Source organism: Perca flavescens, chromosome 7 (genome assembly GCF_004354835.1).
Source record: "Perca flavescens isolate YP-PL-M2 chromosome 7, PFLA_1.0, whole genome shotgun sequence".
Lineage (NCBI taxonomy): Eukaryota > Metazoa > Chordata > Actinopteri > Perciformes > Percidae > Perca > Perca flavescens.
The window spans coordinates 34610101-34632904 of NC_041337.1; the positions used below are offsets into that span (position 1 = coordinate 34610101).

The 22804-nt window shown below is 41.6% G+C and overlaps 3 protein-coding genes across 4 annotated transcripts in view; 2 read left to right on the plus strand and 1 right to left on the minus strand.

Annotated features, from left to right (window-relative positions):
- Nucleotides 1–439: 439 nt before the first annotated feature.
- LOC114559342 (60S ribosomal protein L22) lies at nucleotides 440–8049 on the minus strand. Its single transcript, XM_028583930.1, has 4 exons — nucleotides 7947–8049; nucleotides 4743–4853; nucleotides 3121–3245; nucleotides 440–638 (listed from the first exon to the last, which is right to left on the minus strand). Exons 1-4 carry the CDS (start codon nucleotides 7956–7958, stop codon nucleotides 494–496), a joined length of 393 nt encoding a protein of 130 aa, XP_028439731.1. The 5' UTR covers nucleotides 7959–8049; the 3' UTR covers nucleotides 440–493.
- Nucleotides 8050–8878: 829 nt separating this feature from the next.
- On the plus strand, nucleotides 8879–14594 carry ndufb11 (NADH:ubiquinone oxidoreductase subunit B11). The gene is made up of 3 exons (XM_028583684.1): nucleotides 8879–9122; nucleotides 12580–12710; nucleotides 14384–14594. Exons 1-3 carry the CDS (start codon nucleotides 8949–8951, stop codon nucleotides 14511–14513), a joined length of 435 nt encoding a protein of 144 aa, XP_028439485.1. The 5' UTR covers nucleotides 8879–8948; the 3' UTR covers nucleotides 14514–14594.
- Nucleotides 14595–16300: 1706 nt separating this feature from the next.
- Nucleotides 16301–22804, plus strand: part of rtel1 (regulator of telomere elongation helicase 1) — a 47596-nt gene continuing 41092 nt past the window's right edge. The window contains exons 1-6 of one of the 2 annotated variants that reach the window (XM_028583759.1): nucleotides 16301–16687; nucleotides 18175–18373; nucleotides 19563–19656; nucleotides 20571–20652; nucleotides 21661–21721; nucleotides 22395–22470. In XM_028583759.1, coding sequence (XP_028439560.1) covers nucleotides 16586–16687; nucleotides 18175–18373; nucleotides 19563–19656; nucleotides 20571–20652; nucleotides 21661–21721; nucleotides 22395–22470 — 614 coding nt within the window. In that variant the 5' untranslated portion in view covers nucleotides 16301–16585. The remainder of the gene's footprint in view (nucleotides 16688–18174; nucleotides 18374–19562; nucleotides 19657–20570; nucleotides 20653–21660; nucleotides 21722–22394; nucleotides 22471–22804) is intronic. The other variant, XM_028583758.1, reaches the window with a different exon arrangement.

The following is a 22804-nucleotide window of genomic DNA, read 5'->3' on the forward strand; positions in this document are numbered from 1 at the left end:
CTTGTGAAGAGCATTGTAGGTAACCATCCACGTTATTTGTTTTGACAATTTGGTTAGAAGAAACCCAAATTTCTGATATAAGTTTTTGGAAAATGGGTCAAATTTGAGCGGAGGACAACCGGAGGGTTACATTGAAACAGCTCTGAAATCACCATCACCAAACTCCACCAGACTCCATGTAAATAATCAGGACTTTTAGCGTGTATAGAGCCAGCATATCTCCACATGTAAATGGGTGAATTAAGGGTTTATTTCAACCAAACCAGCTGTTGTTGGAACAGTGGAAAGACGAACCAATGGCAGCTTTTGAGATTTATTTAGTTTGACTTTGAAGTGTGTTTAAGGATGATAAAATTATGATAAATGTTTATTTAAATGGAGTCTGGGTTTGCTGTAGCGATTTTAGCTAAATCTCCAAAGGAAAACACTCGGCACACCGTTTCTGAACTGTAAACATTTATTTAAAATGTACAAAATCTGATGAATTGTGAATTTAATCTTCGTCTTCCTCCTCCTCTTCATCCTGGTTGATCTGGAAGTAGCGGAGCTCGTAGCTCTCCTTGGTGTTGGCCACGACGCGGAGCCAGTCCCGAAGATTGTTCTTCTTCAGGTACTTCTTCGTCAGATACTTGAGGTATCTGTGAAACGGGAATAACAAACATTCAGTGTCAGGTTGGCTTTGGGAACAGGTGGGACGGGTGATGTCACAATCGGTCATTTTTAGTCGATTCATAGCCATAAAAATAGTAGCTTTCAACGATTTCTGTTCATTTTATCTTTGGATTTTATTCACACTGAAGCCGACCTTTAAAAATATCTGCAGAGTCTACGTTTGTTAGAATCTGTCTATACGGCATTTACTATCCAGATGGGACCGATTGGTGGGACTGCTGGACGAAGACAGACCTTCCTCCACAGCACTGCAGAGGAGGGTCTGGCTAGTCCACACAGCATTCCTGGATGGGAGAAAAACGGGCTCTGCTTTATTGGCATTTCTTTAAACCAATCACAATCATCTTGGGCGGCGCTAAGCGCCGGACGGAGCCCCGGTTATCTTGATGGAACTGAGCCATCGTTAAGGTGATCAATGTCAGCTGTGCTTTTCCTGCTATGACAAGTCAACATGTCTGCTGTGAAAAAAAGGTCCATGTGTGTTTGTATCACCTGCCCAGTTTGTCAGCCAGGCCGGGTTGCCAGATATACCTGTAAACATGAGGGCAGCGGTGGCCTAAAGGTTAGAGACGCGAGCTCGGTTCAATCCCCAGACTGACAGGATATAATCTGGGTGGGAAAAGTTAATGAGCAGCGCTTGTCCCTCCCTCATCACCACCACCACCACCACTGAGGTGCCCTTGAGCAAGGCCCTTAACCTCCAACCTCAGTGGCCAGCAGATCAGACTGTGGTTGTGAAAAAAGCTTCTAGCAACACTGTGGTGGATGCTGCAGTCTCAACCTGGCAACCTCCGTGAACTTAGAGTCTGGGGAAAATAGTAAAATCAAATTATTTTATTTTACTTTTTTAGATGATTTTTGGGGGGCATTTTTAGGCTTTTATTGACAGTAAAGCTGAAGACATGAGAGGGGAATGACATGCAGCAAAGGGCCGCAGGTCGGAGTCTAACCCTGGCCCGCTGCGTCGAGGAGTTAACCTCCATATATGGGCGCGCGCTCTACCAACTGAGCTATCCGGGCGCCCCCATCTCTCCAGTACTTTGTACTATTTTGTAAGTAAGTACATAAAAAGCTAGCGGTCAGTATTACATATTGCACCTTTAATTGAGTATTGATTAAACATTTACCTCTTTGTTGTGACCACCTGAAACAGGATTCATCGTGTCAACAGTTAACTTCATGTAATATTGTATGAGGAGTCTTCTTTTGCGGGGTGCAAATGTTCCACCAAAACCAGTTCCTTCCTGAGACTATTTAGCAGAGCCACCAAGACGATTGTGATTGGTTGAAAGAAATGCTGCGGAGATAGGTCTGGCAATGCGAGACTATGAATCAGTGACAGTCCCCTCTTGTTCTTCATCAGCGTTGCTATCTCCATCTTTTCAGGAGGAGGCTTATGAGCCACGCGCCAGATGTCGGGGAAATTATCCTGGAAATGTACGTCAGTTGGTCCAGACTACCGACCGGTTATTGACTTGTAGTCTCGCTTTGCCGGAGCTATCGACACCGCGCGGTGAAGATCTGGCTACACCACAGATACATACAGTACTAGGATAGGGGAAGAAGAAAAAACAAACGCTCCGGGCAACAGACCATGTGACTAAGTATGGCAAACATATTTTAAGTTACAGCAACCAAAAGCTGATGCCAGCCTGGCAACCACTTTTTAAAGTTAATGTCGAGCCCTGGTATTTCAAATGTCAAGTCGTAGCAGAACTAGGGTTGTGCCGATAGACGATATCATCGTCCATCGTGATGGCTGGCCGACATCACGATGGATAGCCACCCTCGTGATGTCCTGAATCCTCCCCCCCCCCCACAAAAGACTAGAATCTGAGTATGACCACGTCAGGCTAACTTTTTCCCCCTTTACGTGCAACCTATTTGTGAAAAAGACCATCGCTTTGAGCAGACTGGAGTGGCTGTAGTGATACATTCTCTCTCTCTCCCTGTCAGCTGTAGCTCGCTCTACCTTCTAGTAACGCTGGACACAGCGATCTCGAGTGAGAGAGAAAAAAGCGTTAAAAGTGGAACGCTATCACACTTTCCTTTCTCCCCTCGTTGGACTAAGTTTGTCGACACTACTCTGTGCGTGCATCAATACGTCAGTCTGAGGTCCTGTAGGTACGGGACGATGTTATGCAGGATTTATGAATGTACGTTAGCAACAGGCTAATTCACGAGGGGGCTATCTTATGTGTGAGCTAATATCGCGCATCTGTTCATGTGCGCTGCAAGAGTTATGTTTCTGTTTTATTGAATGCGTTATTCAGTGCAAACATAACCGTGAATGTAGTTTAATCTCAGTAGGAACAATAGTAACAGTGTAGAAACAGTGTAAACAACCTTGTTGAATTTCCCCAATAAGGGATCAGTAAAGTTTTTCTTCTCAATGTCCATAGCGCAGGGAACCATGTAAGCAGGCGCTGAAGCGTGACTGAGTTTTACCTTTTGGAGAAAGGCACCTCGGAGGACACTGTAATCTTGCTCTTGCTCCTCTCGATGGAGACCACACCGTTACCCAGGTTGCCCGCTTTCCCGTTCACCTTGATGCGCTCCTGGAGAAACTGCTCCTGAAAAACACACAAATCACACACTGACCAATGGGTAGAGTATTCTGAGATCTTAAAGTGCTCATATGATGCTCATTTTCATAACTGTATTTAGAGGTTACATCAGAATAGGTTTACATGGTTTAATTTTCAAAAAACTCCATATTTTTGTTGTACTGCACATTGCTGCAGCTCCTCTTTTCACCCTGTGTGTTGAGCTCTCTGTTTTAGCTACAGAGTGAGACATCTCACTTCTGTTACATCTTTGTTGGGATTCGCACATGTGCTGTAGCTAGGTAAGGACTACTAGCCAGTCAGAAGCAGAGTATGAGGGCGTGCCCTGACAGTACCTAGGTAAGGACTACTAGCCAGTCAGAGGCAGAGTATGAGGGCGTGCCCTGACAGTACCTAGGTAAGGACTACTAGCCAGTCAGGAGCAGAGTATGAGGGCGTGCCCTGACAGTACCTAGGTAAGGACTACTAGCCAGTCAGAAGCAGAGTATGAGGGCGTGCCATGCTAGCAGCTAGGTGAGCATTATAACGTGTGTTCCAAAGTGACCACGTTGGTCTCTGAAGTAAAGGCTGGACTACAACAGAGCTGTTTGGAGCAGTTGGTGAACAGTGTTTTCTGTTGGAGATGGTAAGTCCCTTTGGGGGGGACTTTGGGCTTTTTCACTTTGTAAACCTGTAACGTGCACAAAAAAAAAATATATATATATAACACAATTAAGGGAAGGGGAAAAGCCAAAAAGCATAATATGAGCACTTTAATGCTAGGGTTTGATAACCCTATTTAATGCTCAGGCCAAATCACCTGCAGTTTGGGGCACTGTGATGGGTTACTTAATACTTAAAGCTGATTTCACACCTGCCTCGTTTGGTTCAGGTGAATTCAGCCCTAGAGCGTCTCCCAGCGTAAACACAGCGGTGAACGGTTGTCTCGCCTAATGACACCTAATGTCTCTGCTACAACCCTGGATTCTGCACAGGTGGCCAACTTGTCCAATGTTACCTCTCTCCGTTTAGCCAAAGAACTTAGCTTCTAAAACTCTTTGATTTAGCACGCCGGTTAGTAATCTACAACCACGCGTAACGGCAACTTGTGACCAAACTACGCCTTGTGTAGTCCAGTTTATTCGCTCTAAACCAGTTGATGGAAACGCTTCTGATTAGTTTTCTTTATTTTGCGACATTTTAAAAGTTTGCCTCAAATTCGCATGGCAATTAGATGGAAACATGCCTAATGTCATCTACAACATCTTTCCCAATGTATTGTCTATGGAGCTGTATCCACACTTTACTTCATGACATCAGAAAATCTAGATTTGGGATTTGGGAGACAGTTATTCATGACCGTAAGGATAGCGTGTATGAATTTTCACTTGAAAATAGACGTGGTTCCCTTTTAATTTCCGTCTGGGGACAGTCAGCACTAATGTTGATTGCATCTTAATTGTTTGAAAGCTGAAACGCATCCTCAGCGGCACAGTGCCACGGTTTGATGAGCGGCGGACTTACAAAGTTGGCGGCGTCCATGATGCCATCTTCCACAGGATGGGTGCAGTCCAGCGTGAACTTCAGGACCTGCTTCTTCTTCTTACCACCTTTGCCGGTGTTCTGCTTCTTCGGCTAACGAGACACAAAACATTTACACGTCGGGACAGGAAGGGTTAGCTAACACAGCAGCCACATTCACCCAGACACCATTTAAAGCAATAATAAATATATTTAAAGGCATATTTATTTCCCACGGGGAGAGTGGTGCCGCTGCGCATCGCACACTGCTCGGATTTGCGATGCACTCAAAAGTAGAAATTATTTCATCTTTCACCTAGTTGCCGCTGACCTTTCGAAAGCGCAACCAATGAGATAACAGCCGGTCGTTACCTAGCAATGGGAAATAGCTTCTTTGCCACCCTTGACGACGAATACGAATACCTTTTGCAGAGCAAGTCGCTTCTCACGTGTGGGCGGCTTTAACCCTTGTGTTGAATTTGGATCAAATTGACCCGTTTTCAATTTTATTTTTATATCAGAAAAAATGGGACGTAGAAATAAGAGCTGAAAATGTGTAGAAGAAAAATGTCACAATTTAAAACGTTGGAAAAAGCAGAAACGAGCTGTGAAAAAAAGGCGTCAAGGATGTTTTCTTCAAGGATGACGGGAAGACAACACAAGAACATAGCAGCTGCTCAGTCAAACACTAGAATTTGTCTTTTTCTTCGGCAAACGACTAGAAAACGCTCTGTGACGCTACGGCGAGTCGGCAATAAACCGATTTATTCGTTATAGGTTTCGAGCTACGAGGTGCGTTGACTTACCAATAAAAGCAAGTCAAACATAAATGTGATTTAATACATTTCCAAGAGTTTTCGCACGGCTTCCACTCCCCCTAAGGTAACGTTTAAGGGCCACGTTCTTCAAATGTAGCTGAACTACTACATTAAAAGGTGCTCGAAGCGATGTGAAGAGTTTTTTAGGCTATGACACTTTTTGTCACACACAGCAAACATCTCCTCACTATCTGCTAGCTGTCTGTCCCCCTGAACACACTGTAAACAGCCCAGGCTCCACAAACAGCAACAAAAACAAAGTGGTCCAACCTGCACCACCAAACATAACAAACCGTGTTCCAGTGTTCAGCCAATAACGGACCAGAAGGATTTGGGGGAGGGTGTGGGTTCGGTGGGTTAGTGCGCTGAAGCACAGAAGGGAGGGGACGGGATGAGGAGGAGGGAGGAGCGAGCTAGTCTTTGTTTTGTTTGAAAATACTTTGAACGTAAACAAGAAGTAACGTCACCCAACATCGCTTAGAGCACCTTTAATTTGGGCTAACAGACATCAGGATGAACCAATCATGTGTTCTCTCATCCGGCTAATTCGGTTCTTTGAAATCAGTTGTGTCAGCTGTTAAGTCTCGGATAAAGTTATCTTGGGTAGAAGTGCGCTCTTATTTTGAAGGAAAAAACAGAAGAAAGAAGGCAAAATGAGTAGAGACATTGAGGTGGGGGTGTTGAGAATCACCCCAGGATACATTGGGCTTATAGATTAATTCATAAATCTCATTTTATGCGTCCCAGCATTGTTACCGGTGGAATTTCCCTCCACAATGTTGCCACACTCTGATACAACAGTCTACGAGCGAATCCTTACTAATGTCTCCATCTCAAACTAAACTCGGCTTGATTCTTTTGTTTATAAATAAAAAATAAATAAACTTTATCACAAAAGGTAAGGGGGAGTGTCCGTTATGAAAACGCAATTTTAATGATTACAGATCATGATGCAGGTTCTCATGTAAAATCATGATTATAAAAAAATTAATTAAAGTACTATGAATCTCACAAAGCGATTCATTTGTATGTGTAAATTACTTCATGGTATAAGTGCAGTTTAGTGTCCCAAATGATGAGGGTCTTATTTGGGACAGGTTTCCCTAACCATAACCATAACACCTGTTAAACAGGTGGTTTAGCAGGTTCATAATTAAGGACATTGTATGGGGAATTTGGGACACTAAATTCTCGATGGCATTTTAAGCCCCCAGCGTTGCCTATTCCTAGTGCCTTCCAGGCAACGTTGGGGGCTTAAAACACCGATAAACACACTAAACTGCAGCATAACTAGGGCTGGGCGAAAGGGAAAAAATCAGATATGACGATATTCGTGACCAAATTCCTCAATATCAATATTGTGGCCATATTCTAGTGTTGACAATTGGTGCTCTAACAAAATATCTGCAGACTTAGATTTTTGATAAATCATGATTATATAATGACTAAAGGGGGGCGAAAAGGCAAATTATAGAACAGTTACAACAGTCTGGTAAGTTAAGAAAAGTACATCACTTCACTGTAATGCAGCCTTTAAAACCAGGAAAAGACAACACTCATGACATATTACAATATCCAAAATATAAGACGATATCTAGTCTCATATCACGATATCGATACATTGCCCTGCTCTAGTTTAAAGCCCCGAGCGTTGCCTAATCCTACTGCCTTCCAGGCGACGTCGGGGGCTTAAAACACCGATAAACACACTAAACTGCACCTGACCTCACGTATGTGATTCATAGTAAACAGCCTGTCATGACTCAGCTAAATAACTTGTGAATAAACTGCCGTTTGGGCTTAATAACTTTGATTACTGCTCTGACAACAGTTCCAGCTAAAAAAATAAAATAAAATCAGACACCAGCTTCGAAGAACCCAAAAAATAAAATCCAGATTCATGTCAATCGTCAACATTGTAAGCTGTTTAATTTGTAGATACACGGGGACACGGGGCTCTGTTGTCGGAACTACAAAATAACCAAGGGAGCAAGCTAACTAGCTAACTAACTAACTAACTAACTAACTGTACAACTCATTAACGTTAGATATCAGCCGTTTCTACAACTATAGCTAACACTTGTGCAACTCGTTGAACAAAACTGTTGCCATGCAGCGATCTGAACAAGCTAGCTGAGTTAACAACGTGGTGGGCTATTCCAGTCCAAACCAAACCGAGCTAACGTGAAGCTAACGGGCAACCACAGGCCACTGAAAATCTCAGCTACCTATGTACTCATAAAACACACATTTAAAGCCGAACCCAAACCCTGTATTTGGACCCAGATTGTTATAACACAGCGGTTATCACATCCCGCTCGTTTACTCTGCCCTTCACAACGGCTCATCTATAATTCTGATGGATTTATTAACACGCGACTTTACTTACAATAGGCGCCATGGCGGAGAAGCTAGCAGAAAGGAAGAATGGGCCGTGCGCATGCGTCACGTATACGAATCGAACGCCGAATCATCGATTGAATCCGTGCATCTGAGATTGATTAACAAAACCTGGATTTTTTTTTTCGTTGATTTTTTTACCTCAAAAATAAAAATATGAAAACATATGTTAAAGAAACAAAATAATATATATATATATATATATATTATTTATATATTTTTATTATTATTATTATTATTTATATATATATATATATATATATATATATATATATATATATATATATATATATATATATATATATATATGCAGGGTTTTCCCTGCATTTAGGTGCAGCACCTAAGCCGAATCAATGTACCTAATAGACTTTTCTCAGGTCAATTTTTTTAGCTTTAACTTTTGTTATTATTTATGTATTATCTGCTCTAGCTTTTCCAACGTTTTAGACACAGATATGGTGATAATAACGGTCCATAGTGATGTGAAAAAAGAGACACAAAACTACCACAAACGGACACAACTACAAAGAGACGCAAAATGTATGGGGAAAAAACAAAAAACACACTAAAAAATGCTCATTGACACGCAACAACATACTTCCCATTATATTTTTTATATATTTTGAATTGTCATCTGTGTTCTTTTTCTTCACATATAGGATACATAAAGGTATTTCCACCGTACACATATATATATATATATATATATATATATATATATATATATATACAAACTTAAACGTAGGCCTATATCTGTGAAAAGTAGTCAAATGTTCATATTGTCCTTTTTTTTTAGACGTATGTTTATTTCTGTGTACTTATGTACTTACGTATGTACTTTGAGAAAGGAATCCTCCGGGTGCGTTACCGCTAGCAGCCGCTAGATGGCGGTAACGCGCACTTTAATCTCGAGGAAAATTAAGCAGAAGAGGGTTTAAAGTTGTTTGTTTCCGGTTCCGGTGTCAAAAATTCCCTTCACAAACAGGGCGAAATGTTGACCCGAGTGTCGCGGTTCGGGCCCGCTTTGCCCCGGTTACTCTCTAAACCACCGGTCCGGTTCGTCTCCCAGTCGAAGCCGACTAGCGCCGCTGGTTCGGCCGCTGTGACGGAGCTGTATCCCGCCGCGGAGCAGGCTGGACACGGGGAGGTCAGCCATTATGTCAAGGTGAGTTCCTCTTCATGCTAATAATAATACTGTAACTTAGTCTCCGGAAAACGTTTACTAACCGGACATTGGTTAGCTTTATGCAACGCACACGCACTCCTGCAGACAGCCGTTACCCAACTGACTACCAAAATGTGTTTCATTAAAATACATTATGTTGTGTGGCACTACTACTACGAAGGTAACATGGCAACAGTTAGCTGGAGCTGCACACATTTGTATACAGCAGGGGTCTTCAATGTTTTTTAAACCAAGGACCCCTTAACTGAGAGAGACCCATCAGGGACCACCTACTGTATATATTATATTACACCTACTATTATATATGCTATATTATTATATAACATTAAGCTACACATTAAACTGGGGCTACAATAACGTGTTGGCGGCCTAAAGCCTGTATACATACTTTTGTTAGTGGACAGAATACAAAGCTATTAAAATAATAATTGTTGGCATGATTTTATAAATCGTGTTTTAATGTTAAACATGCATGTGGCCCAGTCAATCCATAGTATTAGCTGTATCTGTGGATGTCCACCTATCAAAAACAGGAGTGTTCCAATGTTTTTTTTTTCAATATTAGGCCCTATGTTCCCACATTTCTCCCACAAGATTTTTTTGGGGCTTTTCTGCCTTTATTTAACAGGACAGCTAGGGGAGAGAGAGGGGGAAGACATGCAGGAAATCGTCACAGGTCAGATTTGAACCCTGGACCTCTGCTTTGAGGCATAAACCTCTCCGTATATGTGCGGCTTCTCTACCCACTGAGGCAACCCAGCCACACATTTCTAAGATTTCTTTTCAAAATTAGGCCCTATGTTCCCACATTTCCTTTTTGATAAATTTGTATCAGATTTTATCCCCCTAATCCCTAACCCTAAAACATGTTGTTGGAGGATAGGGTTTAAATTGAAGGGAAATGTAGGAACACAAGACCTAATTTTGAAAATGTGGTAATATTGGGCTGTGGGAACATAAGGCCTAATTTTAAGAAACCTCTAAGAAATGTGGGAACATGGGGCCTAATTTTCAGTTGACTCCTAATACATTTTTTTTTCACAAATATAGGCTGATTTATATTGGCTAATAATATGTTGGATTTATGTTAAGACTTTTTTTTAAATTTATTTTTCTAGAAAAACTAAAAAAATTGACAATAATTTGTAACTAGTAACTCCGAGGACCCCTGTTGAAGATCTCTGGTATTCAGCATGACAGTTTCAGGATACTTTCATCCCGGGCTTTATGATTGACTTTACGTTCGTCTAAACAGGTTCCAGCAGACTGAAAATGTCTCTTTTTATAAGTAGTAACTTATCACTGAACTTGTTTGGAATATTTCTTGTTGTTGCTGTAATGCATTTTTTTTATTATCGGGAAATTGACTAACTAGCTGTTGCATCTTCTAGATACACCACACTCTGCACTCAATCCATTCAGTCTCCTTTTCTCATTTTAAACAGCTATTTTGTATATATGTTTTTTCTGTATATGTTTTTTTTTTTTTTTATAAATAACGTTTAATATGTTTGTTTATGTTTGCTCCAACCACCAAGGCAAATTCCTTGCAAGTGTGACTTACTTTGGCAATAAACCTGATTCTGTTGTTTCATGAACAGGAGTGAGACCAAAATATCGCTACGGCAATATGTTGTTGTCCTTCTTTATGCGATGCGAGAATCGATCCTCTGGCTCCATATATGGATATTATAATTATTAAAATAAACCGATCGGGCGCCTGGGTTGCTCACCTGGTGGAGCAGGCGCCCATATGCAGAGGCTCAGTCCTCGACGCAGCGGCTCAGGGTTCGAGTCTGACATGTGGCCATTTGCTGCATCTCTCTTCCCCTCTCCCCCCCCCCTCTTTCCTGTCTACAGCTGTCCTGTCTATTAAAGACTAAAATGCTCCCAAAAAGAGATCTGAATAGATTTCCCTGCTCCCAGCATCGCTACTTACTCCTCGAGGTGGCGCTCAACACATGAACAAAGGAAACATAGGCTCTCGTTGCCAGACCTTCCTCCACAGTGCTGTGGAGGAAGGTCTGGCTAGTCACCACAGCATTCTGGGATGGGAGAAAAAGGTGATCTGGTTTATAGGGATCGACCGATATGGATACATTTTTTTTTTTTGTGCCGATATTGATTTTTTTTCATCAGCCTTAGCCGATGGCCGATACAGGCTGCCAATTTTATTGAGCCGATGCTGCTTTTGCCCCCTCAATTTACATCCTAAAAACATAAACCCTGCCACACTGGATTTCTTTTCAGAGTCTGCTCTGCCATTTCTTTAAAAATAATAAACAAAACACACATCAGTGTCACTTCTGCAATCATCTTACACTCATATGACCCAAATTATGTGTGCATCATATGGATGGGTGCACTGCATATGGTTAACTGTGCTTCATCAACCTCTACAGCACAGCCTTGATGATGCATTGCTTGCTGACATTATCATAAGACAGATATAATCAGGTCATCACAAAATGTTTTTGCTTTGTCAACACATTTAAATAATAATAAAAAAAACAATAAACCTGAAAAGTAGCCAATTGAAATAAAGTGCTTGATTTGTAATTTAAGACGTGGTGCTAGTGGAGAAGGGGCAGTTCATGAACTGCAGCGTCTCCAGCAACACAGAGCTGCGTGTGGACGCCTGTCTGTAAACAACGGCGAACGCAGCAGCCGCGTATCGGCCGATGCTGATACACGTAAAAACGCAAGTATCGGCCGGCCGATAAAATCGGTCTATCACTGCTGGTTTATTGGCATTTTTTTCAAACCAATCGCAGTCGTCTTGGGCAGCGCTGAGCGCTGGACGGAGCCACGGTGCCTCTGCGAAATAGCCTCTGGAAGGAACTTGTTTTGGTGGAACATGTGAACGTTCTAGGGCTGTGCTCGATTGAAGAAGTTCTTAGTCGACTTAACACTCATTCAATTGTATCGACTAATCGATTAGTTGATTTAATCGACAGATCTGTAAATCTGAGTTTCTCCGCAAAGAGTCATGCTAAAAGCACCACTTTAATTCTTATGTTTACCAGAGATGTGCTCGTACGTTTCTTGGAAATAAGTCATTCAGCATGAAGAAAAGCATCAAACACGACTAATGGACTAAAGAGATCTAAGCTGACTAAGACCAAAACGACCGATTAGTCGACTAATCGACTAAGAGGGAGCAGCACTAGAACGTTAAAGTATTTTACAGAAAACTCAGATTGGACCGATAGTCTAGCTAGCTGTCTGGATTTACCCTGCAGAGAATAAAGATACGTGACGTATAATTCTAGGATTGTTATAGCAATACATTGATTATCGCAGAATTGCTGTATCGTGATATTCCCTGCGCCATGAGCCTTGTATCGTAAAGTGAGCTAACTTCTTATTCTTCGTACGTTCCTCTTAATGATGAAGGTGTGTACTGTATCTGATGCCTCTCTTATGTTCTGGTCAGAATCCAGATTACCATGGCTTCTCCAGTGACCCCGTGGTGGACCAGTGGAACATGAGGGTGGGCTTCTTCTTTGGCATCTCGGTGGCTCTTGTTATTGGAGGAACATTCATCCACTATTTACCAGATCACGGGTGAGTTCTCAGTTCTTCGTCTGTCTAAATCTAAATCGGCTGTTTTTAGTGTTGAATATGGGACGGCGCCTCATGTTTGGCTGCAGCTAACGGCTAACTAACCGATTAATCGATTACCACAAAAACTTGTGATTCATTTAATAGTTTTCAGCTAATCGGTTAATCCAGAAAATATCCAACTGATTAATCGTGTGTCTGTGTGTGTGTGTGTGTGTGTGTGTGTGTGTGTGTGTGTGTGTCTGTGTGTGTCTCCTTCTATCTGTGTGTGTGTGTCTCCTTCTATCTGTGTGTGTGTGTGTCTCCTTCTATCTGTGTGTGTGTGTGTGTCTCCTTCTATCTGTGTGTGTGTGTGTGTCTCCTTCTATCTGTGTGTGTGTGTGTGTCTCCTTCTATCTGTGTGTGTGTGTGTGTGTGTGTGTGTCTCCTTCTATCTGTGTGTGTGTGTGTGTGTGTGTGTGTCTCCTTCTATCTGTGTGTGTGTGTCTCCTTCTATCTGTGTGTGTGTGTCTCCTTCTATCTGTGTGTGTGTCTCCTTCTATCTGTGTGTGTGTGTGTGTGTGTGTGTGTCTCCTTCTATCTGTGTGTGTGTGTGTGTCTCCTTCTATCTGTGTGTGTGTGTGTGTCTCCTTCTATCTGTGTGTGTGTATGTCTCCTTCTATCTGTGTGTGTGTGTCTCCTTCTATCTGTGTGTGTGTGTGTGTGTCTCCTTCTATCTGTGTGTGTGTGTGTGTCTCCTTCTATCTGTGTGTGTGTGTGTGTCTCCCTCTATCTGTGTGTGTGTGTGTGTCTCTCTCTATCTGTGTGTGTGTGTCTCTCTCTCTTTCTATCTGTGTCTCTCTCTCTTTCTATCTGTGTCTCTCTCTCTTTCTATCCGTGTGTGTGTGTGTCTCTCTCTTTCTATCTGTGTGTGTGTGTGTGTCTCTCTCTTTCTATCTGTGTGTGTGTGTGTGTCTCTCTGTCTTTCTATCTCTGTGTGTGTGTGTGTGTGTCTCTCTTTCTGTGTGTGTGCGTGTGTGTGTGTCTCTCTCTTTCTGTGTGTGTGCGTGTGTGTGTGTCTCTCTCTCTTTCTATCTGTGTGTGTGTGTGTGTGTGTCTCTGTCTCTTTCTATGTGTGTGTGTGTGTCTCTCTCTTTCTATCTCTGTGTGCGTGTGCGTGTGTGTGTGTGTGTGTGTGTGTCTCTCTCTTTGTGTGTGTGTGTGTCTCTCTCTTTCTATCTGTGTCTCTCTCTCTTTCTATCTGTGTGTGTGTGTGTGTATATCTGTGTGTGTGTGTGTGTGTGTGTGTGTCTCTCTCTTTCTGTGTGTGTGTGTGTCTCTCTCTTTCTATCTGTGTCTCTCTCTCTTTCTATCTGTGTGTGTGTCTCTCTCTTTCTATCTGTGTGTGTGTGTGTGTGTGTCTCTCTCTCTTTCTATCTCTGTGTGTGTGTGTGTGTCTCTTTCTCTCTGTGTGTGTGTGTGTGTGTGTGTGTGTGTGTGTGTGTGTGTGTGTGTGTGTGTGTGTGTGTGTGTGTGTGTGTGTGTCTGTGTGTGTGTGTGTGTGTGTGTGTGTGTGTGTGTGTGTGTGTGTGTGTGTGTCTGTCTATCTGTGTGTGTGTGTGTGTGTGTGTGTGTGTGTGTGTCTGTCTATCTGTGTGTGTGTGTGTGTCTGTCTATCTGTGTGTGTGTGTGTCCAGTATGCGACAGTGGGCCAGAAGGGAGGCGGAGCGTGTGATCCAGCAGAGAGAGAAGGAGGGACTTCCTGTCATAGGCGAGAACTACTACGACCCAGACAAGATCGTCCTGACCCCAGCTGGAGAGGAGTAGGACGTCCAACATCCACCTGATGCATTTCAGGAGTATTATATTTCACTATGACAGAATAAATGATGTATTTGTTGAATTGTATAGTAATGTGTGGACAGTGACTTCTTTAAACGGCAGTTTGAATGTTTCTGAATTATGAATTAGATCTCCAGCGATTGGACACTTTTCATGCTAACTTTTTCAAGACCACCTTAACCGAGACCAGGTCATTGCCAAGATCAGAGTGTATGGAGACAAGACCGAGACTTTGAGGGGTTGAGACCGAGACCAGGTCATTGCCAAGATCAGAGTGTATGGAGACAAGACCGAGACTTTAAAGGGGTTGAGACCGAGACCAGGTCATTGCCAAGATCAGAGTGTATGGAGACAAGACCGAGACTTTGAGGGGTTGAGACCGAGACCAGGTCACTGCCAAGATCAGAGTGTATGGAGACAAGACCGAGACTTTGAGGGGTTGAGACCGAGACCAGGTCACTGCCAAGATCAGAGTGTATGGAGACAAGACCGAGACTTTGAGGGGTTGAGACTGAGACCAGAGACCAGTGTGAGTCCTACACTGCATGAATGCTAACCATAGGCACTACTATATTCAATTCAATTTTATTTCCAGTATCAAATCATAACAAGAGTTATCTCGAGACACTTTACAGATAGAGTAGGTCTAGACCACACTCTATAATTTACAAAGACCCAACTATTCCAGTAATTCCCCCAAGAGCAAGCATTTAGTGCGAGAGTGGCGAGGAAAAACTCCTTTTAAGGAGAAACCTGGGACAGACCCAGGCTCTTGGTAGGTGGTGTCTGATGGTGCCGGTTGGGGGTGTGATGAACAGTGGCGATAATAGTCACAATAAAGATAATGGATCTATGACTAGAAATAGTAGTTGTAGAAATATAAACTACAATTCCTGTCAGTTTCTATAATTTATGCAATAAAAACTGTAATAATAATACATATTTGTGTATGATTGCAGTCTAAGGTAGTGTCCTTTTAGTTTATTGGCCCTGGTGTGACAGGAGTCATGCCAAAAAAGTGATCATCCGCCCAAAACTGCTGTCCATGGGACAGGTACAGTTAAAGCTATATCGCCCAGTAGTGGATGTATTGGCCTTTTTAAAGGTATTTTCAAAAGTACTGGGTGGGCTAAAATCGGTAAAAAAAGTCATTTTGAGGCAGAAACAACTTTTCAAACATCAAGGTAGGAGCTGCAATTGCTTTTGGGCCAGTGCAAAAGTGCATTTTATGGGTTTTATGCCCCCTTTTTAAAAATGTAACGTAGCTTCAAATAAGCCAGTAGCAAGAAAGCCACTTGTTTTTTTTATTTTTTTTATCTTTATTATACAATAGTCATACAAACAACCAAGGCACAATGTGTTTGTACATTTGTCAAAAACATGTTTACAGCTTTGAGGTATATATATATATATATAACAAAACATAAATAAAGAAAATAAAAAAATAAGATACTAGGGGTCTTTAGTCCAGTAGGGAATGTAAGTCCAACAAATAAAAGAGTCTCTTGGCGTTTTCCTTTGTCACGTATTGTAAAGATGTAGCAGAAAGGTTTGACCTTTAAATATTTGCACCTATGAATAAAATGTTTACAATGCTCAATCAAGTTATTCTTGATATTCTTATCCTTCAAAAATATTCCAGCTTTAATTGGCATTTTGTTTAATAAGAAAGCCACTTGTGTCTGTCTGTCTGTGCTTCAAAGGAATTATAAATTACCAGAATTTTTTGAGATGGAGAAACTCATGATTCTGACAGTATTTGAACGCAGCAGACGTTTCCTAGGAACACTGCACATGCGCACTGGACTGCGAGCTGGCGCCAAGCTTCAGCATGTTCTCAGAGAGTTGAGCAGGTTACTGGAGTGACTTTAACTACTTTTCGCTGCGGTTTAAGACAGTCGCTGTTACCTCGTAAAGTTACACTTTTTACCCATGTAAACGTGTTTGACAGACAACCTGGAGCTACTAAGAGTTGTCGCAAAGTGCGTCATTTTTTTTTTTAGCACTAACGTTACGTTAGTTTAGCGGCAGCTGATTTACTAGCTAAAATACACACAATGCCGTCCCTCTCTCTCGATGGAGTGACAGTGAATTTCCCTTTTCCTCCATATGACTGTCAGGTGGACTACATGAACAAAGTGATCGAGTGTCTTAAGAAGGTAATGTTATGTGCCGTAATGTGTTAACAACACCCGTTTTTGGTAATGTTTTTCCGCCGGACAGTCGTGCATGAAATCATTCATCTGGCGTTACGTTAACGTAACAGTTGTAAATAACGTAATTCTTGCTTTATGTTTAGACGACCAGTCTTATTAATGTTGCTGCCTTTTCTAATCAACAGGCTTTTAACTAGGTCTAAACCTAGTCGTTTCTAGAGCTGCAACAGTAAAGTTTACAACAGCAAAGTTACTATATAGCTAAAATCATTGGAAACAAATCTAAAATGTCAATAAAATTAATCATATTCCTGACATTACAATACTTAGCGAGGTTTAGAAAGAGTGAACAAACAGACATCAGTAAGTGTCAGTCTAGATAATCCATACATACCTTTTAAAGGGAATCCCATTGCTAGGCAACAGCCTGGACCCTTGTTAACGGCCTGTCATAAGATGTCATTCACTTAAACTGCAACAGGAAATCAACTTGGGGCCATTTAAAATGTTTATGTCTACAACTGTGAAGCCTTTTGAAGCCAGGAGTTTTGCATTTTGGCTGTTGCCATTTTGGTATTTTGGATCCAGAAGTTACCATATTTGACTTAAGGGCAGCGCTGGGGAGGATAACAAAGGCTGGATCTCAAGTAGTATCTTATTTGATATCTCCCGGAAGTTGTCTCAAAGCTCTTATTCCCGCCCAAGAAGCAAGGAGCGAGGATGGAGGAGGGATATCCAGTGTTTCCTTTACGGAACTGACACTTGGCTGCAACACAAACTAATATATGTATTCGCCTCTATTCACACACACAATGAGGCATATTTTCAGTTGTGATTGAACTGTATTTTTTTAGTTACTGTATAGGCCAACTTTGGTCTTGACATATAGGCTAAGCATTCTGTAGCAAATAACAATAAACCCACTATTAAAGATATCATCTTAATGATGGAGGAGGGATCTCTGAGGAACTATGAGCGAGGATGGAGGAGGGATCTCTGAGGAGCTATGAGCGAGGATGGAGGAGGGATCTCTGAGGAGCTATGAGCGAGGATGGAGGAGGGATCTCTGAGGAGCTATGATCAAGGATACAGAGAGCAGCCTTCCTGGAAGCTGTGCAGCTGGAAGCCATCGCTAACTCCGCCCAAACAGCTGACAAATTAACGTGACACTTCTGAGGAAAGGACGTCTCAGCCCACTAAGAACACATTTCCTTGTTTCCTCTCTCCTAGCATGATTTCCTTGCATCCCTGGAACCTGGGATGCAGCCTAAGCCAGTGTAGTGGTTTCAATGGCGATTCGCTAAGCTAAACACTAAACGTAGAAAGTCGCCAATTTTCAACCCTTCTGACGCGAGTCATCCAGCAGCTTCACTTTATATATTGCCGCCATTTCTAATAGCTGTATTCTCATTAACCTGACAATATGCAAAAAGTTTTACAGATGATCTCCAAAGATGAAACCAGTGTTGGTGTCTGCCTGTTTGTTTCAGAAGCAGAATGGGGTCCTGGAGAGTCCCACAGGTACTGGTAAAACTCTGTGCCTGCTGTGTGCCACCTTGGCCTGGAGAGAGTCCTTCAAGGACAACATCTCTGCCCGCAAGATAGCAGAGAGGCTAGGCGGGGAGGAGATGTTCCCAAAAACACCCCTGTCATCCTGGGGGACATCTGCTACGGACGGTGACACGCCAAGTATGTTCATATCATATCACCCGACAGCTCAGTCCCTTTTTAAAGTGTTGTATTCTTCAGGACCTGGTTAATAATGTGAACACCAGAATTAGTTTTGGAAATAAAAAGGATCTTACTCTTTAACAGAAAGGTCTATCTCTGTAGGGATCCTTTCCATAATGTTGTCAGACACCTGGAACAACAATCTGAGTCTGTCAGCGGCAAAAACACCAATTGAAGGATTGCAATTACCTAATAACTTACATTGCAGCTTGTTTCACTCTTAATACTGGACCAATGGTCCAGTTTGTTTGTCTGATTGTTGTTCCCATCAGTCACTTAGACACGAAAACATGGGAATCTAGGAACCAGGATGGAAAAAAAAAAAACGTTACCCTTTAAGCTGGTAGATGACGTCAGCAATGTCACATCGACAGAATTGGTAATAAGTCCATACATGCCCTTCTCATCTCCGTGTGTCTGACGCACCCACCGCTAGCCTAGCTTAGCACAGATCCTGGAGGTAACCGGCTCCATCTAGCCTACTGCTCCAAATAAGTGACAAAATAATGCCAACATTTTCCTATTTACATGTTTTGATTTGTTTAGTCACAGCCTGTACAAATAACAAGGTCACATGACACACATCCATCTTCTAACCATATGCATACTGGGAACTATATTCTCAGAAGGCGAAGCACTGCTACTCTCTGCTACTTGGGCGGAGTGATATTACTCCAACTCTGAGAGAAATCACTCCACCCAAGCAGCAGAAGTGGCAGTGCTTCGCCTTTTGAGAATATAGTTCCCAGTCAGAGATACAACACACACGGAGATGAGAAGGGTATGTATGGACTCGTAATATGACATGAGTGTCTTTTCCTGGTTTTAAAGGCAGCATTACAGTAAAGTGATGTCATTTTCTGAACTTACCAGACTGTTGTAACTGTTCTATTATTCACCTTTACCCACTTAGTCATTATATCAACATTACTGATGATTATTTATCAAAAATCTCATTGTGTAAATATTTTGTGAAAGCTCCATTAGTCAACACTACACTATCGTTGCAGTATCTATTTCGAGGTATTTGGTCAAAAATATCGTGATATTTAATTTTCTCCATATCGCCCTGCCCTACTGCATCGCTGTGGTATTCATGTTACTTTATGAAATGTAATTATTGTTGTGTGTTGTCGTTGTTTCTCAGCCTACTACACCGATGTCCCCAAGATCATATACGCATCCAGGACGCACTCTCAGCTGGCGCAGGTTATCAACGAGTTAAAGAACACTTCCTATAGGTAAACTCCCTTTTACAAGATGTTAGAAATATACTTAGATTATGCAAGATGAATGTTGATGTGTACTGTGGCTTCCCATGGAATCATACTATTATTAGGGTCAGCTTGGATAACTTTAAAAACATTAAGACCATTATGAGAACAAAACTAAAATGCGTGCCAATATTACTGTTATATGGATCATCGACTGATCTATAAACACGTTAAAAATGTTGAACATTGACTTAAAAGGCTTAAATGGCCTCATCAAATACACACGCACATCAAAATAAATTGTACATAGCAACCAACCCATTATAAAAACATGTGCAAGGAAGACAAGAAACCCCAAGGGGCTTCTAAAGGGTCTCCCTTTAACATAGAGTAGGATTACAGTTTCATATGTCACCATTGACACCATTATCGGACAGACACCAGTTCATCTAACAACAACAACAACAACAACAACAACAACAACAACAACAACAACTGCAAATCGACCATAGTTTCTGTCACCCACGGTGTCCCCCAGGGTTGGGTGCTTGTAGGGCTGCTCCCTCTTAGTCGATTAGTCGACTAATCAGTCGTTTTGGTCTTAGTCAGCTTAGATTTCTTTAGTCCATTAGTCGTGTTTGATGCTTTTTTTCATGCTGAATGACTTATTTCCAAGAAACGTACAAGCACATCTCTGGTAAACACAAGAATTAAAGTGGTGATAACTCTTTGCGGAGAAACTCAGATTTACAGATCTGTCGATGAAATCAACTAATCGATTAGTCGGTACAGTTGAATGAGTGTTAGTCGACTAAGAACTTCTTCAATCGAGCACAGCCCTGGGTGCTTGGTCCCACACAGATGAACTGAGTTTTATGCAAACCTTTCTGGCAAACCCATATATCAATGTAACGCTGATGTCTCTGTCTCTGCTGATTCAGGCCAAAGGTGTGTGTGCTGGGATCAAGAGAGCAGCTGTGTATCAACCAGGAAGTCATGCGTCAGGAGAGCAACCATGTCAAGGTGAGTGATTCACTAGTCTGGATCTACAGAAGTACATTTCCAGGATAGTGGTCTGACATCGCGCCGGATGTCTCTCACCTTCCTCTCTCACCTTCCTCTCACCTTCCCTCCCTGTGTGTCGCCGTTCTCGAACTCCGTTCACTTAGGGAAACAACTGCAAACTTTAAGCTAGCGAGCTACACGCTGAAAATGTCAAGTTTTGAAGAAAATTTGCATCGTGCAACTAGGCAGACCTGCTCGGATCTTTTGGGGGAATGATTGTAAATATTTAATTACATGCAAATTCATGTGTCGACTGAACTGTCTTAAAGATGCAGACCTGCACTCAAATCCTCCGGATTTATCCCAGCTCACTGTCGATGCTTTCAAACTTCAAGTGTTGTTGAGATTCAAAGCGCCGACAGTGAGCTGGGAGAATATTTTGGGACTTTGGGGTCTCTAACAAAATCAGACGGAAACACCTAAAATAGTACCTGCTGGGTTTGTGTGGCTGAGCTGATGCAGCAGTTAGAGCTTGGCAATATATCGATATCATTATATGAGACTAGATATTGTCTTAGATTTTGGATATTGGAATATCGTGATATGACATAAGTGTTGTCTTTTCCTAGTTTTAATGGCTGATTTACAGCAGAGTGATGTAATTGTTTGAATTTACCGGACTGTTCTAGCTTTTCTATTATTTGCCTTAACTCACTTAGTTATTTTATACACATTAATGATGATTATTTACCAAAAATCTCATTGAGTAAATTATTTTTTGTAAGCACCAATTGCCAACCCTACAATATCGCCGCAATATCGATATCGAGGTATTTGGTCAACAATATTGTGATATTAGATTTTTTCCATATCGCCCAGCTCTAGCAGCAGTCCGTATTCGGTGAGTACGTGTTTCTGCTCCTGTGTAAAGAAGACACAAGAAGTTGCAGTTCTGGCATTGGAGACGAAAGGTCCGCATTGAACCCATTTTCTACAGATTTTAATATATTCCTTGCTGCCTTTCAGGTCCATATGTGCAAAGCAAAAGTTTCCACCAGGTCATGTCTCTTCTACAATAACGTTGAAGGTAATGTTGTTTTTTAACGATGTCTGTATTGATTTTTCATTTGTTTTACTATAAGAGCTAAACATAAAAAATAAATGATATGACAGTATCGTATGTACAGATCAAGGTTATCTCTAGCAAAGTTATGATATGCATAAATACAAAGAAAAAATGGCACCTTTGCAATGACCCTCCATGACCAGTCCCTTCCCCTTCTGGGTTTAACCCTTAGTTACATTTTTAGGTATCCTGTCCTGCATTTTTCTCCTGTAGAAGCTCCCCTATGTGTCCTTTTTTTATGGTTAAATGGCTTTCAGATTTCCTCATATACCCCCAATTTGTTTTTTTTATATATATGTTATTCTCTACATGGGCATGCATGGCGTCATATTCTTGATCCAAGCACCAATTGTAGGGGCCTCCATTTTCTTCCAGTTTAAAGGAACACACTGACTTATTGGTTTTATTATTTGCCTTTACCCACTTAGTCATTATATCCACATTACTGATGAATATTTATCATAAATCTCATTGTGTTAATGTTTTGTTAAAGCACCAATTGTCAACCCTACAATATCGTCGCAATATCCATATCGAGGCATTTGGTCAAAAATATCTTTTTAATTTCTCCAACTCTAACTGCTACTTGTATCGCTTTTACAAGTCCTAACATTTTCTACCTTTTCTTCCTTAGAGAAGAGCACTGACAGAGACCTGGCAAATAATATCCTCGACGTGGAAGACTTGGTCAAATTCGGCAACAAACAGAGGTGATTGTGATTTATGTTCATCTTCTTGTCTGTTACACTAACAAATCTCCGTCCTGCTTTATTAGAAGTTTAAATTAATCAGCGGATGCATGGCGTTTGTCCAAAGGTTGTGTGTGGAATGTGGGACTGCAACTAATAATTGTATTTTAAGACCCAAAAAATGTAAGAATCCCAATTTTTTGCAACCACCCTTTCCTAAAACCCAACTTGACCTCCCTAAATCGCTTTTTAATCCAACAAAAAACAAAGTGTGTGTGTGTGTGTGTGTGTGTGTGTGTGTGTGTGTGTGTGTGTGTGTGTGTGTGTGTGTGTGTGTGTGTGTGTGTGTGTGTGT

Excerpts from the sequence above, each read along its gene's own strand:
- LOC114559342 (XM_028583930.1), bottom strand. Across the intron at positions 3,246-4,742 it reads TCATGGACGCCGCCAACTTT|GAGCAGTTTCTCCAGGAGCG; the intron begins GTAAGTCCGCCG and ends TGTGTTTTTCAG. Across the intron at positions 639-3,120 it reads GAGGTGCCTTTCTCCAAAAG|ATACCTCAAGTATCTGACGA; the intron begins GTAAAACTCAGT and ends CCCGTTTCACAG.
- ndufb11 (XM_028583684.1), top strand. The coding sequence starts at position 8,949 with ATGTTGACCCGAGTGTCGCGGTTCGGGCCCGCTTTGCCCCGGTTACTC. Across the intron at positions 9,123-12,579 it reads AGGTCAGCCATTATGTCAAG|AATCCAGATTACCATGGCTT; the intron begins GTGAGTTCCTCT and ends TGTTCTGGTCAG. Across the intron at positions 12,711-14,383 it reads CACTATTTACCAGATCACGG|TATGCGACAGTGGGCCAGAA; the intron begins GTGAGTTCTCAG and ends GTGTGTGTCCAG.